Genomic DNA, 25322 nt, shown 5'->3' with positions numbered 1-25322 from the left:
AAGATTTGACTCTCTGGGAGTAAAAAGAATTAATCTTGATTTTTACACTAGTCTCTTGATAGAAGGCAAACAGGGCCATAAATTTCTTTGAAGACTTGGCAGAGGGAACTGGTGCCTTCTACTCCAATAAATGACTGTATGTTAAGGGCAAGGCCAATGTGGTTAAATCCTTACCTCCCCTTTCTGCCTTCTTTTCACTCCAAAATGTGTTGGGGGAAATGAGTGAAACCAGAGCTGATCAGGAATGAGTGAAATCCCCTTGGTACCCAGATAACCTTCCGAATCCTTGACCAGTGAGTGACAAGTATTTGTTAGATGGTTGCTCCTCAACCTCAGATTCACCCTCAGAAGGAATTCTTTAAGAACTGGAATTTGAGGGTTGGAGAGATGACTCAGCAGTTAAGAGCACTGGTTACTCTTCAAGAGGATCCCAGTTCAATGCCCAGCACCTACATGGCCTCTCACAACTGTCCGTAACTCAAGTTCCAGTGGATCTGACTCCCTCACAAAGACATGCAGGTCAAGCACCAAAGCGTATAAAAATTAAAAAAAAAAGAATTGAAATTTGAATTTCTAAATTGGAAACTGGAATTCTTTTGGAAATCCTAGAGATTAAAAATGTCATTGGGGAGGAGGTGGGATCTGTGGTTGGTATGTGGAGTGAGTAGAGAATTTCTTAATAAAAAAAATGAAAAAAATAAAAATGGCATTGGCCAGAGAGCTTGGGTTTGGCCTATGCCATGGTAGTATCTGTGGTTGAGCTGAGATCTCAGTGTCCTGGGGATAGCTATAGTCCATCTGTTAAGAGAATGATTTCTGACCTTGGGTATGGAAAGAGAGCCAGGACTTATGAATTTACTTTAACTAATAGGTGTTTAAAATGACATGTGAATTTACTTATAATTGATGTGTGTGATATCCTCCACTAGGACAAGCGATTTCCTCTTAAGCTCAAAGAATCTTGATCCAGTAACCTTAGCCCTGCCAGTCCACCTGCCCTTGCTCCCACATCCACATGCTCTCTGCCTTCACCCTGTTTCTATGATCAACCCCTCTGCTACATACTAGATATCAACCCTTCTGCCACCCCAGAACTGCACAAAATCTCTGGATTTCCCTCTTCACTGAAGAGACACTTACAATCAACCAGCTTACAGTCACATTAAAATGGCCTCGTATTATATATTTAAAACCTGCACCTCATTTTTCAATGACTTTATAGCAAAACTCCTTACTGGAGTTAATTTAGATCCAATGTTGCTACCTCCTCACTTTCCATTCTCTCTGAACCATCTTGGCTTCTGTACCTAGCATTTCATAAAAAACGTCTTCAAGCCAAGGTCACTAATGCCTTTTCCAAGCTCAACAGGCAACTCAGCATCCTCGGTGAATGCCTGACTCTCCACTTTCCTGCCAGTCTTGCAAGCCTGCTTTCCCATCCTTGCCCCAGCTCAGGAAAGAGCACCATCATTTTTTCAGTTGCTGACCAAAATTTTGAGTCAAACTAGACTCACTTTCTTCTCACTTCCTTATCTGGATCCTGATGGCTTTGGTAAAAAGTCTTAACTCCCCTTCAGTGTCCCTACCCTGGTCCAAACCACCCTGCTCTGCCTGAACTATTGAAACCTTCTAGCCTTGTATCTGTCACCATCCCAGTCTGCTGTATAGGCAGGTAGACAAAGCCCAAGGTTCTCAGGGCCGTAGGAACAGGGTGTCTGAACAGTCACATGAGACCCAGCTTCCTAACTCCTTTCCACCATTCTGTCCTGCACCTCTTTCCTCAATGTCACTTCATGCCCCCCCCCAAGTCAAGCTGGAGGCCAGAAGGAGGAAGACACCTGCTGTCAGCTGTCTCCAAGTAGAAACCTTGGAAGTCCGGCTGCTTCTTCTCATTGGCCAGTACTTAGACATACACTGCTGCAAAGCAGGCTGGGAAATGTAATCGTCTCTTATTTTAGGTAGTAATGAATCTAGTCAAAATGCGCACCCCTTTGTATACTCTTGCAAATTAGTATTGTCGTTGTTGTAAACAACATGGATATTCTTAAAAAAGTTAAAAATACAGCCACCATATGACCCAAGAATTTTATGTCTGGGTCTTTATCCAAAAGAAATGAAACCAGTGTACTGAAGAGATCTTTAGGCTCACAGCCATTGAATAGCCAAGACAGGGAATCAACACAAGTGTAGAGCAATGGGCGAACTAATAAATATAATAAATTCACACATACACACATATATACATACATACATATATACATACATACTATGGAGTACTATGCAAGGAAGAAAAGCCTGTCATTCATGACAATATGGCTAACCCCAGAGGACATTACATTAAGTTAAATAAACTAGGCACGGAAAGACAAACATCATATTATCTCATATATATATGGTGGTATTGTGTTCCCCAAAATATTGTGTACCTTAATAAACTTATCTGGGGTCAGAGAACAGAAAAGCCACTAGTTAGGCAGTGATAGCACACGCCTTTAATCCTAGCATTCCAGAGGCAGAAATCCATATGGGATCTCTGTGAGTTCAAGGCCACATTGGAAACAGCCAGGCATGGTGGCTCACCTCCTTTAATCCCAGGAAACAAGCCTTTAATCCTAGGGAGTGATGGTAGAAAGCAGAAAGGTAAATAAGGCGTGAGGACCAGAAACTAGAAGCATTCGGCTGGTTAAGCTTTCAGGCTTTGAAGCAGCACAGTTCAGCTGGGATTCATTCTGGATGAGGACTCAGAGGCTTCCAGTCTGAGGAAACAGGACCAGCTGAGGAACTGGTGAGGTGAGATAGCTGTGGCTTGTTCTGTCTCTCTGATCTTCCAGTGTTCACCCCAATACCTGGCTCAGGTTTGATTCTATTAATAAGAACTTTTAAGATTCATTATATATACAGTCAAACACATAGAAAAAGAGTAGAGTGGTGATCATCACAGGCTGGGGAGATGCTGGTTGAGTTTCAGCAGGAAGCAGGACAAAAAGTGAGTTCAGATCTGTACCCAACACAGCCACTGTAGTTAATAACTGTGTGGTATAGCAGTTGCCACATTTTCTATGTGTTTGTGTGTGTCCCTCATCGAGGGTTCATATGTTGAGCTTTAATTCCCATTCTGAGATAGTAGGAGAATTGAAATCCAACTCTGGTCTTAAAAGTTTGAGTCTTTGGGAAGTGACTAGTATCAGATAAGGTCCAGAGCTCCCACAGTTAAGTTTTTGGTGACTGTAAGAAGAGAGAGACCTGAACACACAGACCTGAACTGCCTCAGGACTCCACCTGTAAGAAGGTCATGGCCAAATTGGTTCTTCATCATTGGACCAGAATGGGTATCAAAGACAAATCTTTTTTTCTGAGTAACTAGCTTGTTCTGGGGTATTGTTACTGGCAGGATATGAATGCAGTGCTTTAAAATGGCTTAGATTAGACTGAAACTGTTTCACTACAAACAGATGGCTCTGGTGAGGTAGCAGACATGTTATTAGGCAGTGTCCACTAGGTATACATGTATGCATATATCATCACAGCACTCGGAAGATAGAGGCAGAAGGATCTCTGTGAGTTTGAGGCCAGCCTGTTCTACATAGTGAGACCTTGTCTCAAAAATCAGTTAGAGAATTAGGAACTTGAACCTGGATGATGTGAAGGATGACCCACAATGAATTACTTCAGAAACAAACACAGACATTATGCACACCCTGAAGTGATGCAACAGGAAGTACTCACTACTTGTGACAGGCTCTCAGAAAGAATCATGAATTCAGTCAGGGCTCTGACCTACCTACAGGCTTATAGGCCAGAGGTGTGATGGTCACTCCAAATAAATCAAGGGGAATCAATGAACAAACTTCACCTGCACCCCAATTTAAACAAACCCAACTTTAAAACTGACTCAATCGGAGAAACCTGAACACTGACTAGTATTATAGGGACTATGATTATGTTTATATTTGCTCATGATATTTAATCTTATTGACATCTTAAAATGTTCTTATCTTTAGAAACAAATATTGAAGTATTTGCGGTTGAACTAATATGATGTATGGAATCAAAATCCATGGGGGCAAGGAGCAGACAAATAAAGCCAGAGTGGTCATTTGAAATCACTGTGATGGTAGTTCACTAAATTCTCAGCTTCTACAGATGGTACGTGCTTCCATAATAAAAAGGTCTTGAAGATTTCATTGCAACGTCCTATCTCATGTTACATGACTTCCCCAAACCTCCATCCTCTCACCTCCTATAACTCCTGCGGTTGTTCTGGCACTTTCCTCTGCCACACTAGCCTTCTGGCACTCCCCTGAGCCCCCTGGCCAGCATATTTCTACCACAGGGCTTTTACACTTTCTGTCCCCTTTCCCACAAGGCTCTCCCATAGGCGTTTGCATGGCTTGTGCTAAGTTGGTGCCTAAATGTCATCTCAACTGAGAACCCTTCCCTCACCCTCCTACTGAAAAGAGTCCCATCACTGTCTGTCTTCTATCATGTCCATTAGTTGACACTGAATTATACAGCAGCATGTCCATTTACTGTGGATCATAAGTTACATGAAGGTCAAAATTTGTTCTGTTAGCCACTGGGTTCTAGCTCAAAGAATAGAAGCCTAGCTCAAACAACACATTGCATGAGTAAAAGATATTATTTGTCTTTCATACATTTGCTTGACTCGTAAATTATGAAGAGAATTCTCAAGATTCTTATTAGCCTAATGATCAAATGATTTTCGCTTTGTCTAGAAGGTTTAAAAGCAGGGATGTGGATCGCAGAAGACATAAAGGCTAATTCAGGCAGCATTCTTCTCAGGGCAGAGTCCTTAGACATCTTTCTCCTGGTTGAAATAACCAGAAAGGATGTTAATTTACAATATATTCAGTACAGAAAAGCTATTAGATCCCCTCTTACATGCTTCTGCATTTATGATCTGCAAGCTATGCTCAAGTTTAAAGAACCACTTTCTAGTTCCTTTAAGTTAATTCTCAATGTTCTATTCCAATGTGTCTAGCACTATGCTAGGCTGTGGAGTTACAGGAAGGACCTAGACAGAACTAGGGAGAGCTAAATCTAAACAGGAAGAAAATAAAATCCCTAACAGTGAAAATTACTGACTAGGAGAACCAGGTATGATGAACATGCCTGTAATTCCAGCACTGAACTGGCAGAGGAAGGAGTCAGTAGTTCAAAGTGATCCTCATCGCACAGTGAGTTCAAGGCTAGTCTAGATGACATGAGATCCCATCTCATACTCCACCGTAGAAGATTTTATGGTATCTACACTTTAATCCAACGTGTTGGCAATACAGTTTTATGATTATTATATATCTAGGGCACATAAAATATGCTAATGTTTCTGTCCTTCTTGAGACATATATTAAATTTCATAGGAAAACCATTTTGAGAGCTAGTTAGATACTGTCCCTAAAAACATACACAGAGAAAACAGAATAGTATAACAAATGCCAGTATACTCACCCCCTAGATTTAAACATCATTAACGTGTCTTTATTCTGGTTCTATCTAAACGTGATTATTAAAACTCCATCCTGCATTCCCGCCTCCAAACACTGCTACATTCTCACACTTCAGCACTATACAAACATGCTTTCTCGAATCTTAGTATTCTGTGCTGCCTTCTAACCAAAGCTTAATATTTTCCCAACTCAATTTAATAATGCAGATTGTAATTTAAGAGGTCAAGAAAAATAAATGACAGCTCCAGAATTCCCTGGTGCCATTTGATAAAAACACTGACTCTTACACTTCCATGGTGCATGATACATGCACTGGCATTATTAGACTAACAACACATCCAGTATTTTTGTTTAAGTCTGTGTGGGAGGAGATAAGGAAAGTCAAAGTGAACCGACTGCACCTGTTATCTGGGCATTTGGCATTCCCAGCAACTGCCATGCCCAGGAAGCCAATCAACAGATGACAGGGAGAATGCAAATTGCATTATCATCTTCAATGTGCTAATATACACGGGTGCTGGCAATCCAACCAGAAGGGGGTGAGCTTATTAAATGTGGCATGCTGCAATTTACATATCTCACCCCCCAGATGTGAGGAGTGTGTGTGAATGAGAATGGAGAGTGAGCAGATCAGCGGGGGATACAGAGGCAGAATAGCATTCAACTCTTGGACTATCAATTTTGGCCAACTGAAGAACCAGTGACAGCCAGTGAAATGACCGACTTTTCCCTCTGCCACCTTCTGGAACAGCATGGAAGACAGCGTGCCTGAGCTTAGCAGGTCATTCTGTGCACAGACCCTGTCAGCTTCCTGACAGTGAGGGTGAGTGAGACACTGAATATTGGATACTGCCCACAGCAGCAGGAGAAACTGACTCCATCTTTAGAAAGAGGAGCCCTGTAAACTGGAATATCACCTACAAGGCCTCATGCTTGCTGGGTAAGTAAGTCCTCAATCACTGACCTGTATCCTCAGACCTTTTTCTTTTTCTTCTCTATTTTAATCAAGAGTTAGGGTCCCAGGAAGTTACCCAGGCTGGACTTGAACTCACTCTATCGCTCAAGAAGACCTTGATCTTGAGATCTGTCTGCTTCATCCTTTTGGATGGTTAGGATAGGGAGCCTAGGCCACCAGGGATTGATTCAACAATCCATGGCAAAAAGCCTCACATATGGATTTATCTTCTCACTTATTTCAATGGTCATCAAACAGGACAGAAGCGCCACAAACACAACTCAAGAAATAAACAACAGTATGACCAGTGACAAGGCAGGAAACAGTCACATGAGACTGACTCCCTACCCTTCAGAAAAGTAGTCACAGCCACATTGGTAGTGAGACCACTGGTAACGACATTAACAGCAGTGAGCAGGTGGTAAGTATTAGTGGCAGAGAAGAGGCTCAGGGCTATCCTGTCTGGCTCATCTATTGATTTCCACTATAATGGCACCATACAGATAAGCATGCCCACTATTAACATTATCCACAGCCCACCTCTTTTTATTCTAGGGCTTTGTTTTTGAGAATTTCGTATTTGTAGACAATGAAATATGATCATATGTACCCTTTATTTCCCCATCCAAGTCTTTACATGTCTCTTCCAATATGCTCCCTCCCAACTTCCTATCTTTCTTTTTTTTCCCCAATAACTCATTAAGTCCAGTTGGTGCTGCCCATATGTGCATGGGCGTGGGGCTAGCCTCTGGAGCGTGGGAAGCTTATCAGTAGCGCATCCTCGTTCCTCGCCCAGCAACTGTCCACTGCCGGTGGCTCCTCAGAAAGGGGTGGTGCTGGGAACTCATCTCCCCCACCTCTGCTAACCACCAAGCCTTCTGCTCATGCCCCTTCAAGTACTGGTTTCCTTTCTAGCTCCTTCACAGTGTGGTGAAGTCCCTTCTGCCCCCTCGTGAGTCCTCAGCTAGGCTCCTGAAGGAGAAAACCTAACCAACAATTCTGCCTGGGGAGGGAGCTTCCACCCCAACCCTTGCACCCCAGCTCTTTCCCTCCAAGCAAGAACTGGGGTTCCTATGAACTAGGAAAGCCTGTGGGTGGTGCTGAGGGAAACCAGCCTTAACTTTTGGTGTGCTTTGTGGCTGTTTGTCTGCAGTAGGGGTCGGCTGACCAGGCAGGCTAGTTTTTCCTTTCCTGCTGTGGTTGGGTGAGACTTTAGGGCAAGTCAGTCCTTCTGGAGGACCAGTTATTGATTAGACAGTGGGGGTCAGGAGCCTCCACCTCAGCCTTGAGTCCTGGCTATGATTCTGCTCTGATGGAGGTGGAGTGTGATCACTATTTGAATTTAGGTCTCTTTCCCAAGTAGGTTAGACTCCTGGGAGGGAAGATATACAACCCACTAGGATCCTCAACATCTAAAGCCGCAGTCTTTACCTTTTCTCTTGGCTCACTGCATCCAGACTATCCCTTTTCTTTATTGGTGACCTTCTGGATACAGTATAAACCTGCTGGGTCCAGGCTAGTAGGGAGTGTTCGGCAGGATCAGGCTTCTTCACAGACTAGCGACTTAGGGCTCATGGACACCCTCGTCACCTGACAGTTCTTTGCTCATTGCTAGCAGCATGGCACCCCTTCCTCCTGTCTCCCTTCCTCTCTCCCCTCACGACCACCACATCAAATAACAACGATGTCTACAGCACAAACAACGCAAACTCTGCTGCTCTGTTCTGCTCACGGCTTGTCCTCCGGGTTCCTGGGTGGGAGGTTGGTTTTCAGCAAGATGGTTTGGGGAGGTGGTATCCCTTTGAGAGGTGGAGACTGGGGGAGGTCATTGCTGGTCCTTTGGCAAGTTCCCATCCCATCTCCCCTTTGCAGATGATGCCACCAACCATGAGGTGACTTGTGATATTATGTTTCCCAAAATATCATGCACCCTAATAAATTTATCTGGCATCAGAGAACAGAACAGCCACTAGATATAGAGGCCAGAAAATGGTGGCACACACACCTTTAATCCTATCACTTGGGAGGCAGAGATCCATCCGGATCTCTGTGAGTTTAAAGTCACACTGGAAACAGCCAGGCATGGTGACTCACACCTTTAATCCCAGAAAGCAGAAAGGTATATAAGGTGTGAGGACCAGGAACTAGAGCCTGGTTAAGCTTTTAGGCTTTTGAGTAGCAGTTCAGCCGAGATCTATGAGGCTTCCAGTCTGAGGAAACAGGATCAGCTGAGGAATCAGCAAGGTGAGGAAGCTGTGGCTTGTTCTGCTTCTCTGATCTTCCAGCATTCACCCCAATTCACCCTGGCCCAGGTTTGTTTTTATTAATAAGACCTCTTAAGATCCATGGTACAGTGACTCCGCTAAGGTAGTGGATGGGGCTTGCTGCAGTTAGAGCTGTGCTGATTCAAGTGTCAGCCTCTAAGACAGGGAGCTAGATAAGTCTCGTCCGCACGCATGCCCACCCTCAGGTATTCCATTCCATCACAATAATAAACCACCGACAAAAACCCAGACTAATACAACTGCCATCAACAACAAAATACCATCACCAGTTCTACTGCCACTACCAAGACCACCAACATGACCCTCAGCACAGGCCACTGCTAATACCACCAACACTACCGTGAACACCAGCAGCCCCGCGAGTGTCTAGAGTGGAACGGCACGGTGCTAGAGACACGTATTCAGTTTTTCTCCCCAGCAGTGTTATTACCTTGTTCTCCTCTGGAGTGAAGAGGATTCGGAATATAGACGGCACTCCCGGGGCGACCTTGTGGCCGATGTCTTTGGGGCTGATGATTTTAAAGTAAGGTGAACTTTCTTCAACAACTTTTACCATCCTTGGGATCTGCAAGGGAAACACACGTTGGTGACACCATGTAGGAGGGAGAGGCGGGAGAAGAGCGCAAGAATCAGAGTGGAACACCGTCAGGCTTCAGCCACTCCTGGCTCTGTGTGGCCTGGATCAGGAGTTCACCTGCTTCAGCTGAAAAGGGAAATAAATGGTGGGTCTACCTTTATCCTCAGGACAGTCTTTAAGACATACTGACTCTACTTTTACCAACATTATTATTATTATTATTAATTTTTGTTAGTATGCCAAGTCTTTGTTCGTGTTATAGCTGAAATGATCATCTTCTAAAATGAACTGTTCAATAAGCTGAGTTCTCTCTCAAACAGCAGAGTTGAAATGCGTGTCTCAACATTTGGAAAGTGTTTAGGGAAAAGATGTCCCACAGTGCTCTTGGGACCATTCCCAGGCCATGATGCGCCACTCTATTCTCACAATGGCTATTGAGCTTTGCCATAATTCCCAGGCCACAGGGGAGGAAAGGGGGTCAGCCCCGCCAAGCAATGGGTGTTGGGAGGCAGTCCCAGCCTGACTCCACCGCTGTCTTCATGGGAACATCCCCAAGAAGTAAGAACAAAACACAGATGGATAACCCTTGGCTGATCTCAGGGCAGCTTCAAACAGTCTTGTTCTCTTAATGTCTTAGCCTCTGCTCCCTGGTCTTACCCAGAGCTATGTAGCTCTATCCCAGGTTGTATAAACAAATGCAATCACAAGGCAAATGGGAGTGGTCAGAGGCAGAGGTTTTATACACACACACACACACAAAAAAAAAAAAAAAAAAAAAAAAAACACCAGTGGAGAGTTCGTTTGGATTTCCTGGTTTCTGAGACAAGGTCTTCCTATGTAACTCAGGATGGCCTCAAACTCCCAATCCTCCTGCCTCAGACTTGTGAGTACTGGGGATGGCAGATGTGTGTCACTTTGCTTGACAAAGACTTTTTTTGTGACTCAAAATAGTAAAAGAAAGGTAAGTTAACTTGTTAAAGGATGACCTGAAGTCACAAGTGAAAAATAGAAAAGAACTCCCATGACTGTGAAATGTTTTATGGATAAAGAAACACAGAAAGGATGGAGAGAGATCTTAGGAGCAGAGAATGGGGAGAGAAGAAACACCCAGCATTGGGCCAGGTGTAGTGCTGTGGGCCTATGCACAACACTCAGGAAGAGGTTGACAGATGCTCAAAGCTAGCTTGTCTATATAGTGAGACCCTGGAGAGATACACAGAGAGACAGACAAAGAGACAGAAACAGACAGACATACACAGAGACAAAGACAGACAGGTAGACAAAGAGACAGAGACAGAGACACAGAGAGAGAGACAGAAATAGACAAACAGAAAGACCAGGCAGACAGACAGACAGACACATACACAGGGCCACATTTCAGACAGGAAAAGAGCAGAACGTGTGTCGTGCTTCCTTTGTTAAGAGCATAACTTGGGCTAGGGAGAAGCTAGCTCAGTGCTTAAGAGTCCATGCTCAGGTACCAGCACCCACTGACTGTGGCTCCAGATTCAGGGCACTCGACCCCTCTGGTCTCCATGGGCACTTGTATGTCAGGAAGGAGAGGAGAGCTTATATCTGCCTCTCAGCACACAACCTGGTGTGACTCACGTGAGAACACACCTGCCTAGCCTGGAGAAAGCTATCTGCTTATCAATAATTGGACTTTCCTTGGTTGAGGACTTTCCAGGGGTCAATGCTTTGACTGAATCTCACCCAAGAGGTGTTGGGTTATCCATGAAAACTGTGCCCTTTGGAAGATGAAATTTATACATTCCCTTACCCCGACTTCCTCATACAGACCTACTGATAATCACTTCTTGTGTAGGGTCAGGAGGAATTGCTAAGGATCCAGACACTAGGCCTACTCCATCCTTACTAGCCTAATAATACCTGACAAGTGTAGAACAGTTATAGGAGGAGAAAAGAGAATTCTAGATGAGAAGATGAACCTGTTGGCAGCCCCACGTCACAGAGTGCAGCTCTTCTTGAGGCCTGGGGACATGACCCTGGGCATCTTCAGCTCTCATCGCTCTGCTTACCCTCAGCTTCTGCTGTGAGCTTCTCTTGCTAACAGCACTGCAGCCAGAAACCAGCAAACAAAGCCAAACTCTAAATGTGCCATTGTCTCCAGAGTCTGGCTTTGCTGGCACTAAGTCACCCTATTGATCTCTGAAAGGTATCACTGAGTCCTTTAATAAGCTACTGTGTGAACACAGCTCCAGGTCTCCCACTTGCTTTGGGCCCCTGCACAGACTTATTTCCTCATTTTTCTTGTAACTCACCCCTTCTCCTGGACTCCTATTTGCCTTTTCCTTGGAGTTCAGTATTGTTGAGGTACGCCCCCTTCACACACCATCTGTTTATTTTTTCACCTAACTGTGTTTAAAGCTCCCATAGAACCTTCCTTCTATTATTGTCAAGTGTCAAGGAAATCCTCTGGTACTGAATTCTTTTCTTTGAAACAAACCCTAGTTTATCTCTAAAGAAAAAGACGCAAGGCTGGGGAAGAAATCCTCCACTGCACTTACAAAGGAGCATGACATAGATATTGGGAAAAGCCTTCTGTAGACAATGTCTGAAGGCTACTTCATACAACAGGGAGAAGACCACAAAAAGGGGAGAGCTATATCACAAGCTAGAGAAGAGAAGTTATTTAGAAGAATAATTTGCAGAATATAATGATAAATGCTCATGTTTGCTATTCATTGGAGCAGATGATACCTTGAACTGGGATAATGGTGTCTGCAATGCAGAGTATATCCACATTAATAGTAACTGTTCAGTCTTAATGAAAACCTAGCCCAGCTGGTCAAACTCAAGAACTCCATGCCATTTATCAAATCTACACTTATGCATTAAGAAGTTGGGGCATGTGGCTGCAGAGATGGCTCAGTAGTTAAGAGTACTGGCTGCTCTTCCAGAGGACCAGGGTGTGACTCAAAGTACCCACATAGTGGCTCACGACCATCTGTAACTCCAGTTCCAGGGAATCTGACACCCTTTTCAGGGCCTCTGTTGGCATTGCACACCTGTGCATGTATTCAGTCAAAATACCCCCAGAGATAAAATTAAAATGAACACATCTTTAAAAGGGGAAGCTGGAACACATGTTGGGAGTTGGTCATCTGCTGGGCACTGCAATGGACTATACAGACAGCAACAATCAGACCTAGCCTTGTGTTCATGAAACTTGCACTCAAAGAGCATGCTTGCATGTTATTTTCTATCAAATTAAAGAGCATATCTGAGACCCTTGGAATTGCAGAATTTACCGAACCCTCCTCCAGCATCTTGCAAAAGTTCACCTACACCAGCGCACATACTCACTTTGTCGTTGTTTCTCAACACCAACGGGACTTCATAGACTTCACAGGGTGAATAGTTCTGGAATATGATTTCTGATGGAAACGGCTGGAATAAGGCCTGATCCAAGTCAACTCCAGAATACTGCAATTGAAAAATAAAATTACTCATTCTGTGAACAATGGCCAAGATGACTAGGGTAAATAGTGCAAAGATCTAATTATTTAAAATAAAGAACATAGGAGTCACTCAGAAGGGAAAACCACCATAACAATAGTTAAAATGAGTGAGATTGTTTTCATTAACTTCATCACAAAAGAAGATAGAAAATTTGGGAGTTGGCTCAGTCAAGGACAGCGATTCCAGCACAAGCATGAAGACATGAGTTCTGATCTCCAGGACACACATAAGAAGGCAGGCATGATAGTGCATGCCTGTGATCCCAAGACTGGGAAGGTAAAGGCAGGTGGGTCTCTGGGGCATCCTGGCCATCCAGCATTGCCTGATCGGCTAATTCAGATCCCGATAAGAGAACCTCAAAAAATAAGGTGGATGGCTCTTCAGGAGCGGCACCCAGGGTTGAACTTGGGCCTATACTCTCATATGTACATACAGGTGCGCGCGCACGCGCGCGCACACACACACACACACACACACACACACACAGTAAAAGACCACTTGGTCCTCAGTTAAACAGAAAATAAGCTAATAAAAACCACTAACCCAGATTTTGTGATCCAAATGTGGGGTCGTTTGACCCAGCTGGCCTACGAGAGTAACTCCAGAGCTCTATCAACAACTATCTGCTCTGCCACACTGCTAACAAGATCACAAGGAATTGCTGGCTGGGCCGCAGGAGAAAGCGGATGAGCGGTCATGGAGAGCACTGGGGATAGAGACAACGGTTACATTTGCCTCTATGCATTAGACAGGGGGCTGAGATATGTCCACAACTCTTGAACCTGTAACAAGGCTAGAGAGTCAGAGACTGGTGTTCCAAAGCTCGTCTAGAAGGGTAGGACTCTGATGGGCTTTACTCTCACTGACCTGTGGCTGGATGTGCCACAGAATAAGGATGAACTAGGGTCCCTTGAGTCCTTCAGTACTCAGGGAAATCTGGCACCAGCAACCCAGTCCTCCTCTGAAGGAAGAGAGCATCAGCACAGGATATGGATAATTTATGCAATCTTCCAATTGTGAAATTTTATAGCTTACAGCCAAGAATCCTTTTTAAGATGCAAACAAACAAACAAACAAACAAACAAAAAAAAACCCCTGCAGATTGTAATTATATAAGCCGGCCATAAATATGAGGAAACAGTATGTCAGCATAAAAAGCCAGCACAAACAAGAGGTGACAGAAACAGCAGTATGACCCACTCTCTGAAGCACAAGGCTCAAAATTTGGCAGAGGTAGAAACAGTAAGAAAGTAAATGCAAATTCTATGCCACACACAATAATGGGAATCAGGGATTCAGGGTGTGTGTGTTTAATAGCAGATTAGCCACAACTGGAGTGTTCCTGGTATGGAGGTTAGGTTAGAAGAACATTCAGACCAAGAAGACAGACTGAGATGACAGAAAATTCAGGAGAAATAAAATGAGCAGGTAATACATGAAAAGGCCTGGAATATGTGCATTTGGAGGCTCAGAATGAACCAGCGGGGAAGAGGTATTATCGCTAGAACAATGCCAGAGAAGTTTCCATGGCTGACGACAGAGTCAATACAAACATGCAGGAGACCTTATGAACTCCAGCAGGATTAAAAAATAAATGCATGCCTAGGTAGATAATTATAAAACCATTAGAAACAGAGGCAAAAATGTGCAAGAGATGCTAACAGGAAAAAGAGAGTATGTTTCATAGCCAAAGTGTTGGCTGCTCAACATAATTAAAAGGTCAAAAGGTGTGAAAATAATGTCCAAACCAAAAAACTGAACAAACAAAACCTTCTGCAGAAATAATATTCTCTACCCTAAAAAAAATCCCTTCAACAAAGAAGTTCAAACAAACATTTTTAGGAAGATTAAAAATTACAATTTTAACAATGTCCAAGGGAAAACACTGAAGGGTATTCTCATAGAGGGGAAGTTTATCTTAGATCTTCAGATACAGGGGAGGAGAGAGGAATGATAAAAGGGTAACTATCTGGTAGATCTAAATGAACTTGGGCCATACAGACAACACTACTAAGAACTTGCTTATCCATGGGCTGTGTGCACCTGCTGGACCCCTCACAGCAGACCCGGATGGGCACGGCCCTATGGCCTCCTGTACTGCTATGAGTTTCACTGAATACTTGCTTTTTTATCAGAGCAATGACCAATGTCATGACATGAGGGAAATCAGCCAGAAATGAAAGGGCACTTCTTGTCACATTCCACTTGCATAAAGGAAAAGTTAATCTGCAATGTGAAGGGTAGGTTAGTAATCTTTTGGAGGAAGAGGGAGAGGTAATGACCAGGAAATGGACGTAAGTAACCTTTCAGGGAGCCAGTGAACATGCTTACACTCATAATATATACAAATACACAGATGCAACACACAAGTTTTTATTTTAAAAAAGAAAGCTGCTATCCTCCCTCCAAAAAATATGCACAAGCTTACACAGCCTTCATAACACTTCACTGAGAATTACTGATCAAGACATCACTCAGTGTTGACAGACAGGCTAAGCAGATTCCCTTCCTTTAAAGATGGGTAGCAGAAACAATCATAATGATAAACTGAGCCAACACATATACACATAGACATGTGTGTGTGTGTAATATATACATATATACGTAAAATACTTGAGAAAAAAGTAGAAAAGGATACAAATGAAGAATTTTTAATTTTGTGTGTATATTGGGGTATATGTATTTGTAGACACATGTGTGTGTGTGTTATGTGTGAAGGCCAGAGGTCAACGTTGAGTGTCTTCCTCTATCACTCTCTGGGGTTTCTTACTGGCCAGGGAGCTCTCTCTGTTCATCCACTTGTCTCGCCTCCTCAGCTCGGGGTCATGGATGCATGCCGCTGTACCTAGCACGGATCTACACACGTACCAGGAGTCTGACTTCAGGTCCTCATGCTTCTTCCATGGCAAGCACTTTACCCACTGCCCCATCTCCTCAGCTCTCGAGTAAAGAATGTGTATCAGAAATGTATTGCCAATAAGCAGTGAAGATTCAATGCTTGTTTGTTTTTGTGGTGCTGGGGATTGACTATAAGTCCAGAGAAGGCTAGGCTAGTGCTCTACTATTGGGCTACATCCTCAGCCACACAAAGCAATGAAAATCTTAACCACACAATTTCACCATACTTTAAAACATATAATGGAGAAATAATAAAAAAGCACGAAACAAATATTCAATGATACAGAGAAGACAAAATTTGCCTTCCAATAAACACCAAGTTTCAAATACATGCCAAGTTCCTTCCCACATGCTGAACACATACTAGTGAAGAGAGCCACCAACAGCCCTGTCCTTGCAAGGCTGATGAGTCCCTTCCCAGGCTTTACAATCGTTCTTCCTTCCAGTTGGAATGTCCCTTTGCAAACCTTTGTCAGACTTGCTTCAGACATCTGTCTAGCTCAGAAAGGCTGTCCTACAGCACTCTTCAGCAGGGCAGCCATCACCCCATTCTCTCATGAGAAGTAGTTCTGCATGTGAACAGGGGTAAGAAGGAAGGGCGGCAGGAGTCAATGTGCCACACAGAGGAAGGAAGGAAGGAAGGAAGGAAGGAAGGAAGGAAGGAAGGAAGGAAGGAAGGAAGGAAGGAAGAAGGAAGCTGTTTCCGTGGTTGCTGTTTGGATAGTCTACATGCTAGCAACTGGACGGATGGTTGAGGAAATGGTAAAAATGGTTTGACTGAAGATATATTTGTGAAAGTCAGGGAGTTTACAGCACTTTCTGCTGGATTTTGAGAGAGAGAGAGAGAAGAAAAAGAAAAAAAAAAAAAAAAAAAAAAAAAAAAAAAAAAAAAAAAAAAAAAAAAAAAAAAAAAAAAAAAAAAAAAAAAAAAAAAAAAAAAAAAGAGAGAGAGAGAGAGAGAGAGAGAGAGAGAGAGCCTGGAAAACAGGATACATGGAATTACTGTCTGCAGGAGGCGGGGGTAGAAGAAACACGGGCTTTGAGAGACAGACCACAAATCTGCACATTGAGCTCCGGCATATCAAGTCTGAGCTGCCAACTGTCCACGGAGCTGAATATTTGATAGTTCAGGGGACTAACATGCAGCTTGAGATATAAATGAGAAGGTCGGCATCAAACACAAGGGCTGGGGATGCAGCTCAGTGGAAAAGCAGTTGCCTAACAGACGTGAGGCATCCCAGGCACCTCCCCAGTGCCTCCAGCATCAAATGCATAAATAGTAAAAGAGATAAGAGGATCCAAGACGCCATTGTCCTTGAAAAGGTCACCTAAGACACAGCTTCTTTCTGTGGACCATGACCTCATATGGGGTCATATAATTGACTATAAGAGGTCATGAAAAACTTGTGAACAGTAAACGTTTTCTGAATGTATGACCCCAAATTAGTTCAGAATCAAATGCATAATGGCCCTTAGGTGTCTCTGGCGGCAACGGCCTGTGCTGCACCTCATGGTTTTACCGCAGCCTCAGCTCTAAACACCATGCATACTAATGAGACCGATGTGCACACGTCACACTGTGGCTGCTGCTGCACTGTGCCATGCCAGTGCAGGCTGCCTAAAACCCTGCAGCTCAAATTCAAGACCATTCTATGCTATGAACTGCAGTGCTTTTACTGGAAAGATCACACTTTCTGTCCTTAATAGAAATGGTTACTTACAGAAAAGAAAGACCTTTAATATTTTCCTGCAATCACTCCTCAACATGGAAATGTCAAATTAGTGCACGTCTGGACTGGACTGCATGATTTTAAAATCCGTTGTTTCCATTGTTGATTTGAGTTCCATTTTTTAAAAAAAAATAATTAAATGAATTGTGGCTTGGAATTCAGAAAGAATTTCTAACCATTTCTAAATGGCCCTAAACAGACTTCTACCATCTGTGCTTCATATTTATGAAAAGCAGCATTCTCAGCGCTGAGGGTCGTGACACTAAAGTATCAATCAACTCTGAAAAATGTTGATGATCCTCTCCACCATCTACAGTGTATTTAATCAAGATTAAATCCTGATGAAAAATAAACAAGCACATCCATCTCATTAGCATGTAAATTTGCTTTTATATTTTAAAAAATAATTAAAATTGGGGGCCAGCAGGATGGCTTAGTGGGTAAAGGCACTTGTTGTCAAGTCTGAGGACCTAGGTTTGATTCCTGGGACCCACATGATGGAAGGAGAGAACTAACTCCACCAGCTGTCCTCTGACCTCCACACACATGCCAAAGTATTAGGTACGTGTGCACACACCATATGTAAATAAAGTACAATAAAAAATCAAAGTAAATGATAAGACAGCAAAGAGTTGCTTCAAAATCCATTCTTCATAATTTATTATCAGATGTTTGGGTTTTTTCAGATGTTTGTTTTGTATACTTACCTTTTCTGAAAGTTTTTGATTTTTAAATATATAGTATGTGCAAATGGTGTGTATGCATCGTGTGTGTGTGGGGGGGTGGGGGTGGGTTCAATGCATGCTCGAGTGTTCCATGGTACACGTGTAGAAGTCAGAAGAAATTCTGGGATGTCAGGTCTTGTCTCCACCTTGTTTCAGATAGAGAGGTTCTTGTTTGCTGATGCACACACCAGGCTACCTGACCCACAGGCTCTTGGGATCTTCCCGTCTCTGCTCCTGTCTCACAGGGGGAATGCTGGGAAGACAGACATATGCCACCATGCCTGCCTTTACATGGGTTCTGGGGATTAGAACTCAGGGCCTCATGTCTGCTCAGCAAGTACGTTACCCACTGAGCCATGTCCCCAGGCCTGTTTTACACGTCTATCTTCTATGCCTATATTACGATCGTCACTTAACATTTTCTCAGACAGAGGGGTCCTATGTAAAAAACAATGTTTAGGAGGCCCTGATCTAGGAATGAAGTTAGGAGAGAACAGGGAGTTTCGGGGAAAGAAGATTCCATAATGAAGGCAGGAAAGCACAGTCGGAGTGATCGCTCACACGCTGATGGATTACAAGATTCAGAAAAGAGACAGGGCTTCAAATGACCGGAGATGACCAGAGTCTGCTGGCAAGGAAGGGACACAGAGGACAGCCTGCTCAGTGTCATTTCAATAAAAACAGATGAACACAAAGAGAAAAGTGGGTTAGAGCGGCGGTGCCAGGAGCAGAGGAGCAGACAAGGAAGGCCCAACACATCCATAATTGATGCTCCTAAAGGGAAAAAAACCTCAGAAGAACATGAAAAATGGTGGAAATTTTAAGAAATAAACTGCCTGCAGATAAAACAAGAACACAGTGACATGGGGAAAACTCAGCTGTGTCTAAGTAAAATATTAAGCATGAATGAAGAATTCACAATCTGGGTGTGCAGGCTGGAATGTTAATGTTGTCTGTGGGGTGAGGGGTGGGCTGGCTTCCCAACTTCTGTGAGCATCATTTAATGCCAGAAGATCATGAAGGAAAATATCCATGGAGTTGTTAAGGGGAAACCCCAACTTTAGAATCATATGGGAAAGAAGTCTGCAGTTAAAAAGACAATATACAAACATTATCAAAGACATAAAGCTAAGATCTGTAAGTTCGTCTAGAGGGAATTAATGGAGCCCAGTGGTTCCCAGCGGGAGAGAAATTGTTCAAATCCAGAGCACAAATGCACACAACCAAGTGGTCTGGGGGAGTGGGGGGGCCAGGAAACCCCACTTTCTCCTCCTTCAGGGCGGTGCTCAGGGCGTAACACTAAACTATGACACGTTAAATGTGCCGGCCACAGGCCACACAGGCCTGCTCTGCCAGTGCCCCAGAAGAGAGGAAAAACCAGATGAGGGTGAGATAGCTCTGGGAAATGCTGTTCCCGCTTAAAAGTGAAGGATGTTTGCTGGGGACAGAAGATGCCATCAGCATCATTAGATGCTATAAAGATAGCAATGCTAAACACAGCATGGTCCTGTGGGTCCTAGGCAGTCAGAGGAAAGGCTTCCAAGATCCATTCTCATGTGGAATGTAATTCAGATAACTCAGGAAGAGCTGGGAATCCCTTTGAGGGGGCCCGTCTGCAATCATCCCATCAGTGGAGATTTGTATCATAATTTATACAGAAAAAGTGAGGCATATAATTTAAGAAATTAACTAAGAAGTAGGAAATAAGACATTTTGAAACATCCACTAATTTTAATTTTTTGTGTAATAGTGTTTTGGCTGCATGTACTTAAGAGTATCATGTTTGCAAAGTGTCTACAGAGGCCAGAGGAGGGCACTGGAGCCCCGGAACTGTAGGTGGATATTAGTCACCACCTGGGTGCCAGGAACTGAACCTGTTTCGGCAAAAGAAACAAGTACTCTTAACTGCTGGGCCATCTCTCTGGTCTTGAGTTCTTTTTATAATTATTTGCCCCTAAAGCCAAGAACATGTAGCCTACACTAGAATACAGAAACATGAAACATTGATATTTTTCAGGCTGAAAGTTTCTTAGAAATGGGCCAAAATGTGGTAGTATTTTCTTTGTGCACCCCAGTGAAGTTTATATAAGGATCAGAGGAAAAAGCCAGCCACTATAGTAAACATGAGGTCAGGCAGTGGTGGCACACACCTTTAATCCTATCACTCGGGAGGCAGGGATCTGTCTGGATCTCTGTGAGTTCAAGGCCACACTGGGAACAGAGCCAGGCATGGTGGCACTTGCCTTTAATCCCAGCACTAACTGTAGAGGTCTGGAGGAAGTGATGTAGCTTGGCAGAAAGAGGAAATGAGATGGCAGAACAGAAAGGCATATAGGCGTGGGTATACAGGAAGTAGGTCTCTTTGGAAACTGATGAGGTAAGGTTGGTGAGGTGAGGTTGTCTGTGGCTTTTCCTGTTCCTCTGCTCTCTCAGGTTTTTACCTCAATATCTGGCTCTGGGGTTGTTGTTGTGTTTCTTTAATTAATAAGACTTTAGCAATTCGTGTTTCAGAAAACCAGACAGCAAATGCCTGCTTTCCCTCCCTTCCTTCTTCACTCATAGGCAGTTCAGGAAGGACGGACAGCTTGTAACATGAAGGAAAAACTTAATTGGGCTTGGCTGATATAATTTTTGGAATTACTCTTACCCTGTAAACAATTGTATCAAATACCAATCAGAAGTAACTAAATAGGAGTGGAATTAGTCAAAAGTGATTTTAAATAAGGTTTGCTCTTACTGACTGTAGTAACTGCTATACCAGGTCACAGAGATCAACAGACAGAAGTGACAGAGCTGTCCCCGGAAGGGACTGGCTATCCTAGAAACACCACTTTCTATTTAGCATCTGTTGTCACAAACATTTACATGGTTTATGCTCTGCCTGATGTGCTTTTAAAAGAGTGTATTCTGGTTTTTAATTATGTGCATGTGTTGGGGGGTTATGCACATGAGTACAATGCCTTTAGAGGCCAGAAGAGGGCATCAGATCTCCTGGAGCTGAAGGTACAGGCAGTGGGAGCTGTCTGACATGGGAACTGAACCTGGGTCCTCTGCAAGAGCCACAATCCCTCTGAACCACAGAGCCATCCCTCCAGCCATTGCTCTACCTTTTGATGTGTTGTTTCTCCCATATCTAAGAGTTCGATGATCTGTGGCCGGCATATAATTCGCGTACTTGCCAGTTTCTGCTCTGTGGTGAGGGACATCTCCTTCAGGAACTCTGAGGGTGTCAGCTAGAATCCAACAAGAGCCCAGTTCAAACATGGTTAGTCTGAGGAAGTGTTCTCCTAAGCACCAGTAATAAATAATTTGTATGTGCAGCTTTCAGGATAATTGTGGAATGTCACTAAGGTCCCTTATAAAATATTGAGGATGACTAAATTATACACGAGAAATCCCAGGCACTTCTGAGGTCTTTGTACAGCAATCGACAGTGACGTGCACTAGCCCATCCCTTACAGTTTTGAGGGAAGCACACAGTGGAACCCTAGAGAAAATAAGTCAAGGAACTACACAAGAATCTGCCCAAAGAGCAGAACACCCATGCTCACAAGAGGTTTCTGAAAAGACAGCTCTACATCTGTCTACAAAACAAAACAAACCACAAAACACACACAACAAAACAACTTGCAAGAATCAAAGCTGAGGAGCTGGAGACAGCTCTGTTTCAGAACCTACAGATCAGGCAAGCAGAGTGCTGGGATGTTTATCTAGACCACATCATGCTAAAGGGAAATATAAAATGTAAAGGGTCTTAGAGGTATGAGCCAGCCACTTAAAAACCAGCGGTGCATTCAACAGGAGTTATAAGCTTGTGTCAGATCTGGATCTTGCAGCCAATAACATTCACACACTGAAATCAGAACACAAAATGTTTCAATACCTACAAATTTTATGAGAAAACACATGCAACTTGTCATTTAAATAAAACTACCCCAACAGAGAATTAGCTACCCCAAATCTGTCACTGTTTTGCAGTTGTGGCTGTTGTTCTAGAAAGTCCTTATTGTTCCAGGCCTACTTTACATGTGAGGAGGGTGTGACCATTGGCAGAGTCTATGCCAAGACTGTTTCTAAGAGCTTGGAATACGTAAGTCAGCCGATTTAGGTTAGAGTCTAGAACTCTTCCATAAGGCTTCTCTCTGTAATTGAAGAATCACCTCTAACACAGTTTTCAACTTGGTTTAAATTCTTTTTTGTAATTTGCAAGGCACAGAGCATTAAAAAAGAATGACTAGTATCTAGTTTTCCTATGTATTTTCCCAGATACCAGTGGATCAAGAGGCAGACGGCACAGGATCCTTAGTGGACAGAGTTAAGAGGTGTCAGCAATAGTGTGGTTTACATTAAAACAACAAACTCTTGGGCTGGAGAGATGGTCAGAGTAAGAGCACTGACTGCTCTTCCAGAGGTCCTGAGTTCAATTCCCAGCAACCACATGGTGGCTCACAACCATCTGTAATGAGATCTGATGCCCTCTTCTGGCCTGTAGACATACATGAGCAGAACATTGTAATATATATAATAATAATAAAAATATAAATATAATATATAAAAAAATAAACTTAAAAAAACTCTTAAAAACAAAAAGTCAGAGCCTTGATAGATAAGTAACAGCAGCCACCACAATGACTGACTTCATTTTTCTAGTTCAAATGCAACTCGAGATTGGATAAAACATAGGCAGTATCATTCATTGCCAGAACCACACTTTCTTATTACTGTTTTCTACAGCATGTGGTTCATAATCCAGTTCCTAGCACAACATTTTTTCACTCATTAAAAATACACCTATTTTTATTTTAAAAGAAAACTACGTATTTTCTCAGATACCAGTCATTCTTTTCTAATGCTCTGTGCCTTGCAAATGACAAAAACAACTCTTGCCAGTGCATGAAGTATTATTATTATTATGCTGAGTCATATGAGAATCTGACATTTGACTGTAACTGAACTATATGAATGGCAGTTCACACAGCTCTACCTACCATTCAGAAAAGGTTGAAGTATGCACATGCAATTCACATGGCTTTACCTATCATTCAGAAAAGTTTGGTAAGTTTATTCACATCATTACATGATTTGGGTGTGTCCCCCAAGTTCATGTGTCAGAGCCATAGTGAATAAATTAATGGTTCTTTTGGAGTTTAGCTCCTTCCCCCCCCCCCACATAGGTGCTTGCCGCATGGGGCCATTACCAGATGGAGCTACCCAGGGCTGGATGGACTAGGGCTGGATCTACAACTGCAAACAAAAACAAATTTCATTTCTTATAAGTTGTCCAGTTTCTGACATTCTGCTATAGGAACAGAAAATGGACTTAGACAGAAACTCTTTTTTTTTTTTTTTTTTTTTTTTTTTTTTTTTTTCGAGACAGGTTTCTCTGTGTAGCTTTGCCTTTCCTGAACTCACTTGGTAGCCAGCTGGCTCGAACTCACAATGATCCGCCCTCTGCTCCAATGCTGGATTAAAGCGTGCGCCACCACCCGCAACAGAAACTCTTATTCCAACTGATTACTCAGTCCACCCTGCACCTTGAAGAATATGTGCAGCTTAAGAACTTCTCCAGCTTTGGAAGGCATTTATGCTCTCCAACACACTAGTGGCTGATATGATATTAACAGTGATTCTCTGATATTCTGAAAGAACAAAATAACATTGCCCCAAGGATACTACACCAGGTATAAGATACAGAAATTCCTTGGTAAATTACCATCCGGTTCACTTCTTCCTCTGTGACCACCTTTGGGCTCATGGGAGGCAAGACTTTGCTCTGCAGTCCTGTGATCACTTTGGCCAGTCCCCTCTGCACAGCCCCCATAGATTCCTCAAGTCTTTTACTTGTCATTTTCAGGTATCTCCGTTGTTCCCCTAAAGATAAAGGGGCAGGGTTAGAGCAGATATCAGTTACTTCCTGCAAACAGGTCATACAATTTAACATGTAGGGTGCTTTGCCTGGATGTATATCTGTATACTATATATACATGCAGATGCCCATAGAGGCCAAAAGAGGGTGTTGAGTCCCCTGGAACTGGAGTTACAGATGGTTCTATGCCACCATGTAGGTACTAGGAATTGAACCTGAGTCCTGTAGAAAAGCAGCCAATGCTCTTACCCACTGAGCCATCTCTCTAGCTCCATGTTGTACATTATTTGTGGCTTTTTCATACATGGGAAAGCTAAGAAAATCATCTTCAAAACTATGTCAAATGTTTGGAACAAAAACATTAAACAAGAAGTTGTAAAATAATTAACTAATTAATTTTAAAAAACAAGGAAAACTAAAAACAAGGAGTTGTATTCCATGTGACTACATGTAGTCTTATCTCAAGGTCTAGAATCCATTTTTAGGCCAACTACAGGCTTTTCTGCTCAGGAAGACATGAATGAAGACACAAGCCACCCCCTCGGTTTGCCATGTTTAACTTCCAAACACAACAAATAAACACTGCCCGTTAAGGATCCTGTGCCATCTGCTGCTTGATCCACTAAGTTCCAAGATCCCGCTCAGGACAATCAACCCTGCAAACAGATTAAACATGGGCTTCTGGTCTTCACAGCTGGGTAGAGACCGAAAAGGAAAAAGAAAATACAAGAAGAGGAGACAAAAGGGAGAAAAAGAAAGTTCTGGGAAAGATTTAAATGTTAGAGCCATGAATATGTCGCTTGTAAATCCATGTGCTATATATAACAGCTCTCCCTGTGTCTTCATGGCTTTGGGGAAGTCAGCTCAGCTCTTGTGATCAGTGTGTCCCAGGGTGTGCTTCTCAAAGAGATACTCTGCACACCAGATCTGGGGGCTCCCAGCTTGTGCAAGTTGGCTACCTGGTCACCCAGTTCTTTGATACATTCCACCTGCTGATTCAGGTAATGAGTCTGGATGAAGTTGCCCAGTGGAGCTCATTTGCCAGTAGCCAGTTGTGCAGATCCAGCCGTCACTGGACCTTTTAGAGTGACTTATGAACTAGGGCAACAGTGTGGGCATCATTTCCTCCCCTCCACCAATTTTTTTTCTTAGTTTGAATACACTTTCACATAGCCTATGTGACATGCTTCTTTTCAAACAAAATAAAACATAAACACAATGGCTCTGCTCTAAACAAATTATGGTAAAAATATATGAAGAGCTCAAAATGACATCAGTCTCATTTGTCTTAAGTCCTGGCATTGTGGGGATGACAGGCAGTGGCCGGTTCTGTTG

The 25322-nt window shown here is 43.1% G+C and overlaps 1 protein-coding gene across 1 annotated transcript in view; it reads right to left on the bottom strand.

Annotated features, from left to right (window-relative positions):
• The window catches only part of Hydin (HYDIN axonemal central pair apparatus protein), a 362032-nt gene that overhangs the window by 302707 nt on the left and 34003 nt on the right, over positions 1-25322 (bottom strand). The window contains exons 2-5 of the mRNA XM_028891069.2: positions 23835-23992; positions 21229-21354; positions 12613-12732; positions 9139-9273 (exon numbers count right to left, since the gene is read on the bottom strand). Coding sequence (XP_028746902.2) covers positions 9139-9273; positions 12613-12732; positions 21229-21354; positions 23835-23992 — 539 coding nt within the window. The remainder of the gene's footprint in view (positions 1-9138; positions 9274-12612; positions 12733-21228; positions 21355-23834; positions 23993-25322) is intronic.

This window comes from Peromyscus leucopus, chromosome 5 (assembly GCF_004664715.2).
Source record: "Peromyscus leucopus breed LL Stock chromosome 5, UCI_PerLeu_2.1, whole genome shotgun sequence".
NCBI lineage: Eukaryota > Metazoa > Chordata > Mammalia > Rodentia > Cricetidae > Peromyscus > Peromyscus leucopus.
The sequence above is the reverse complement of the archived record's forward strand: the minus strand, read 5'-3'. Positions and strand labels throughout refer to the sequence as shown.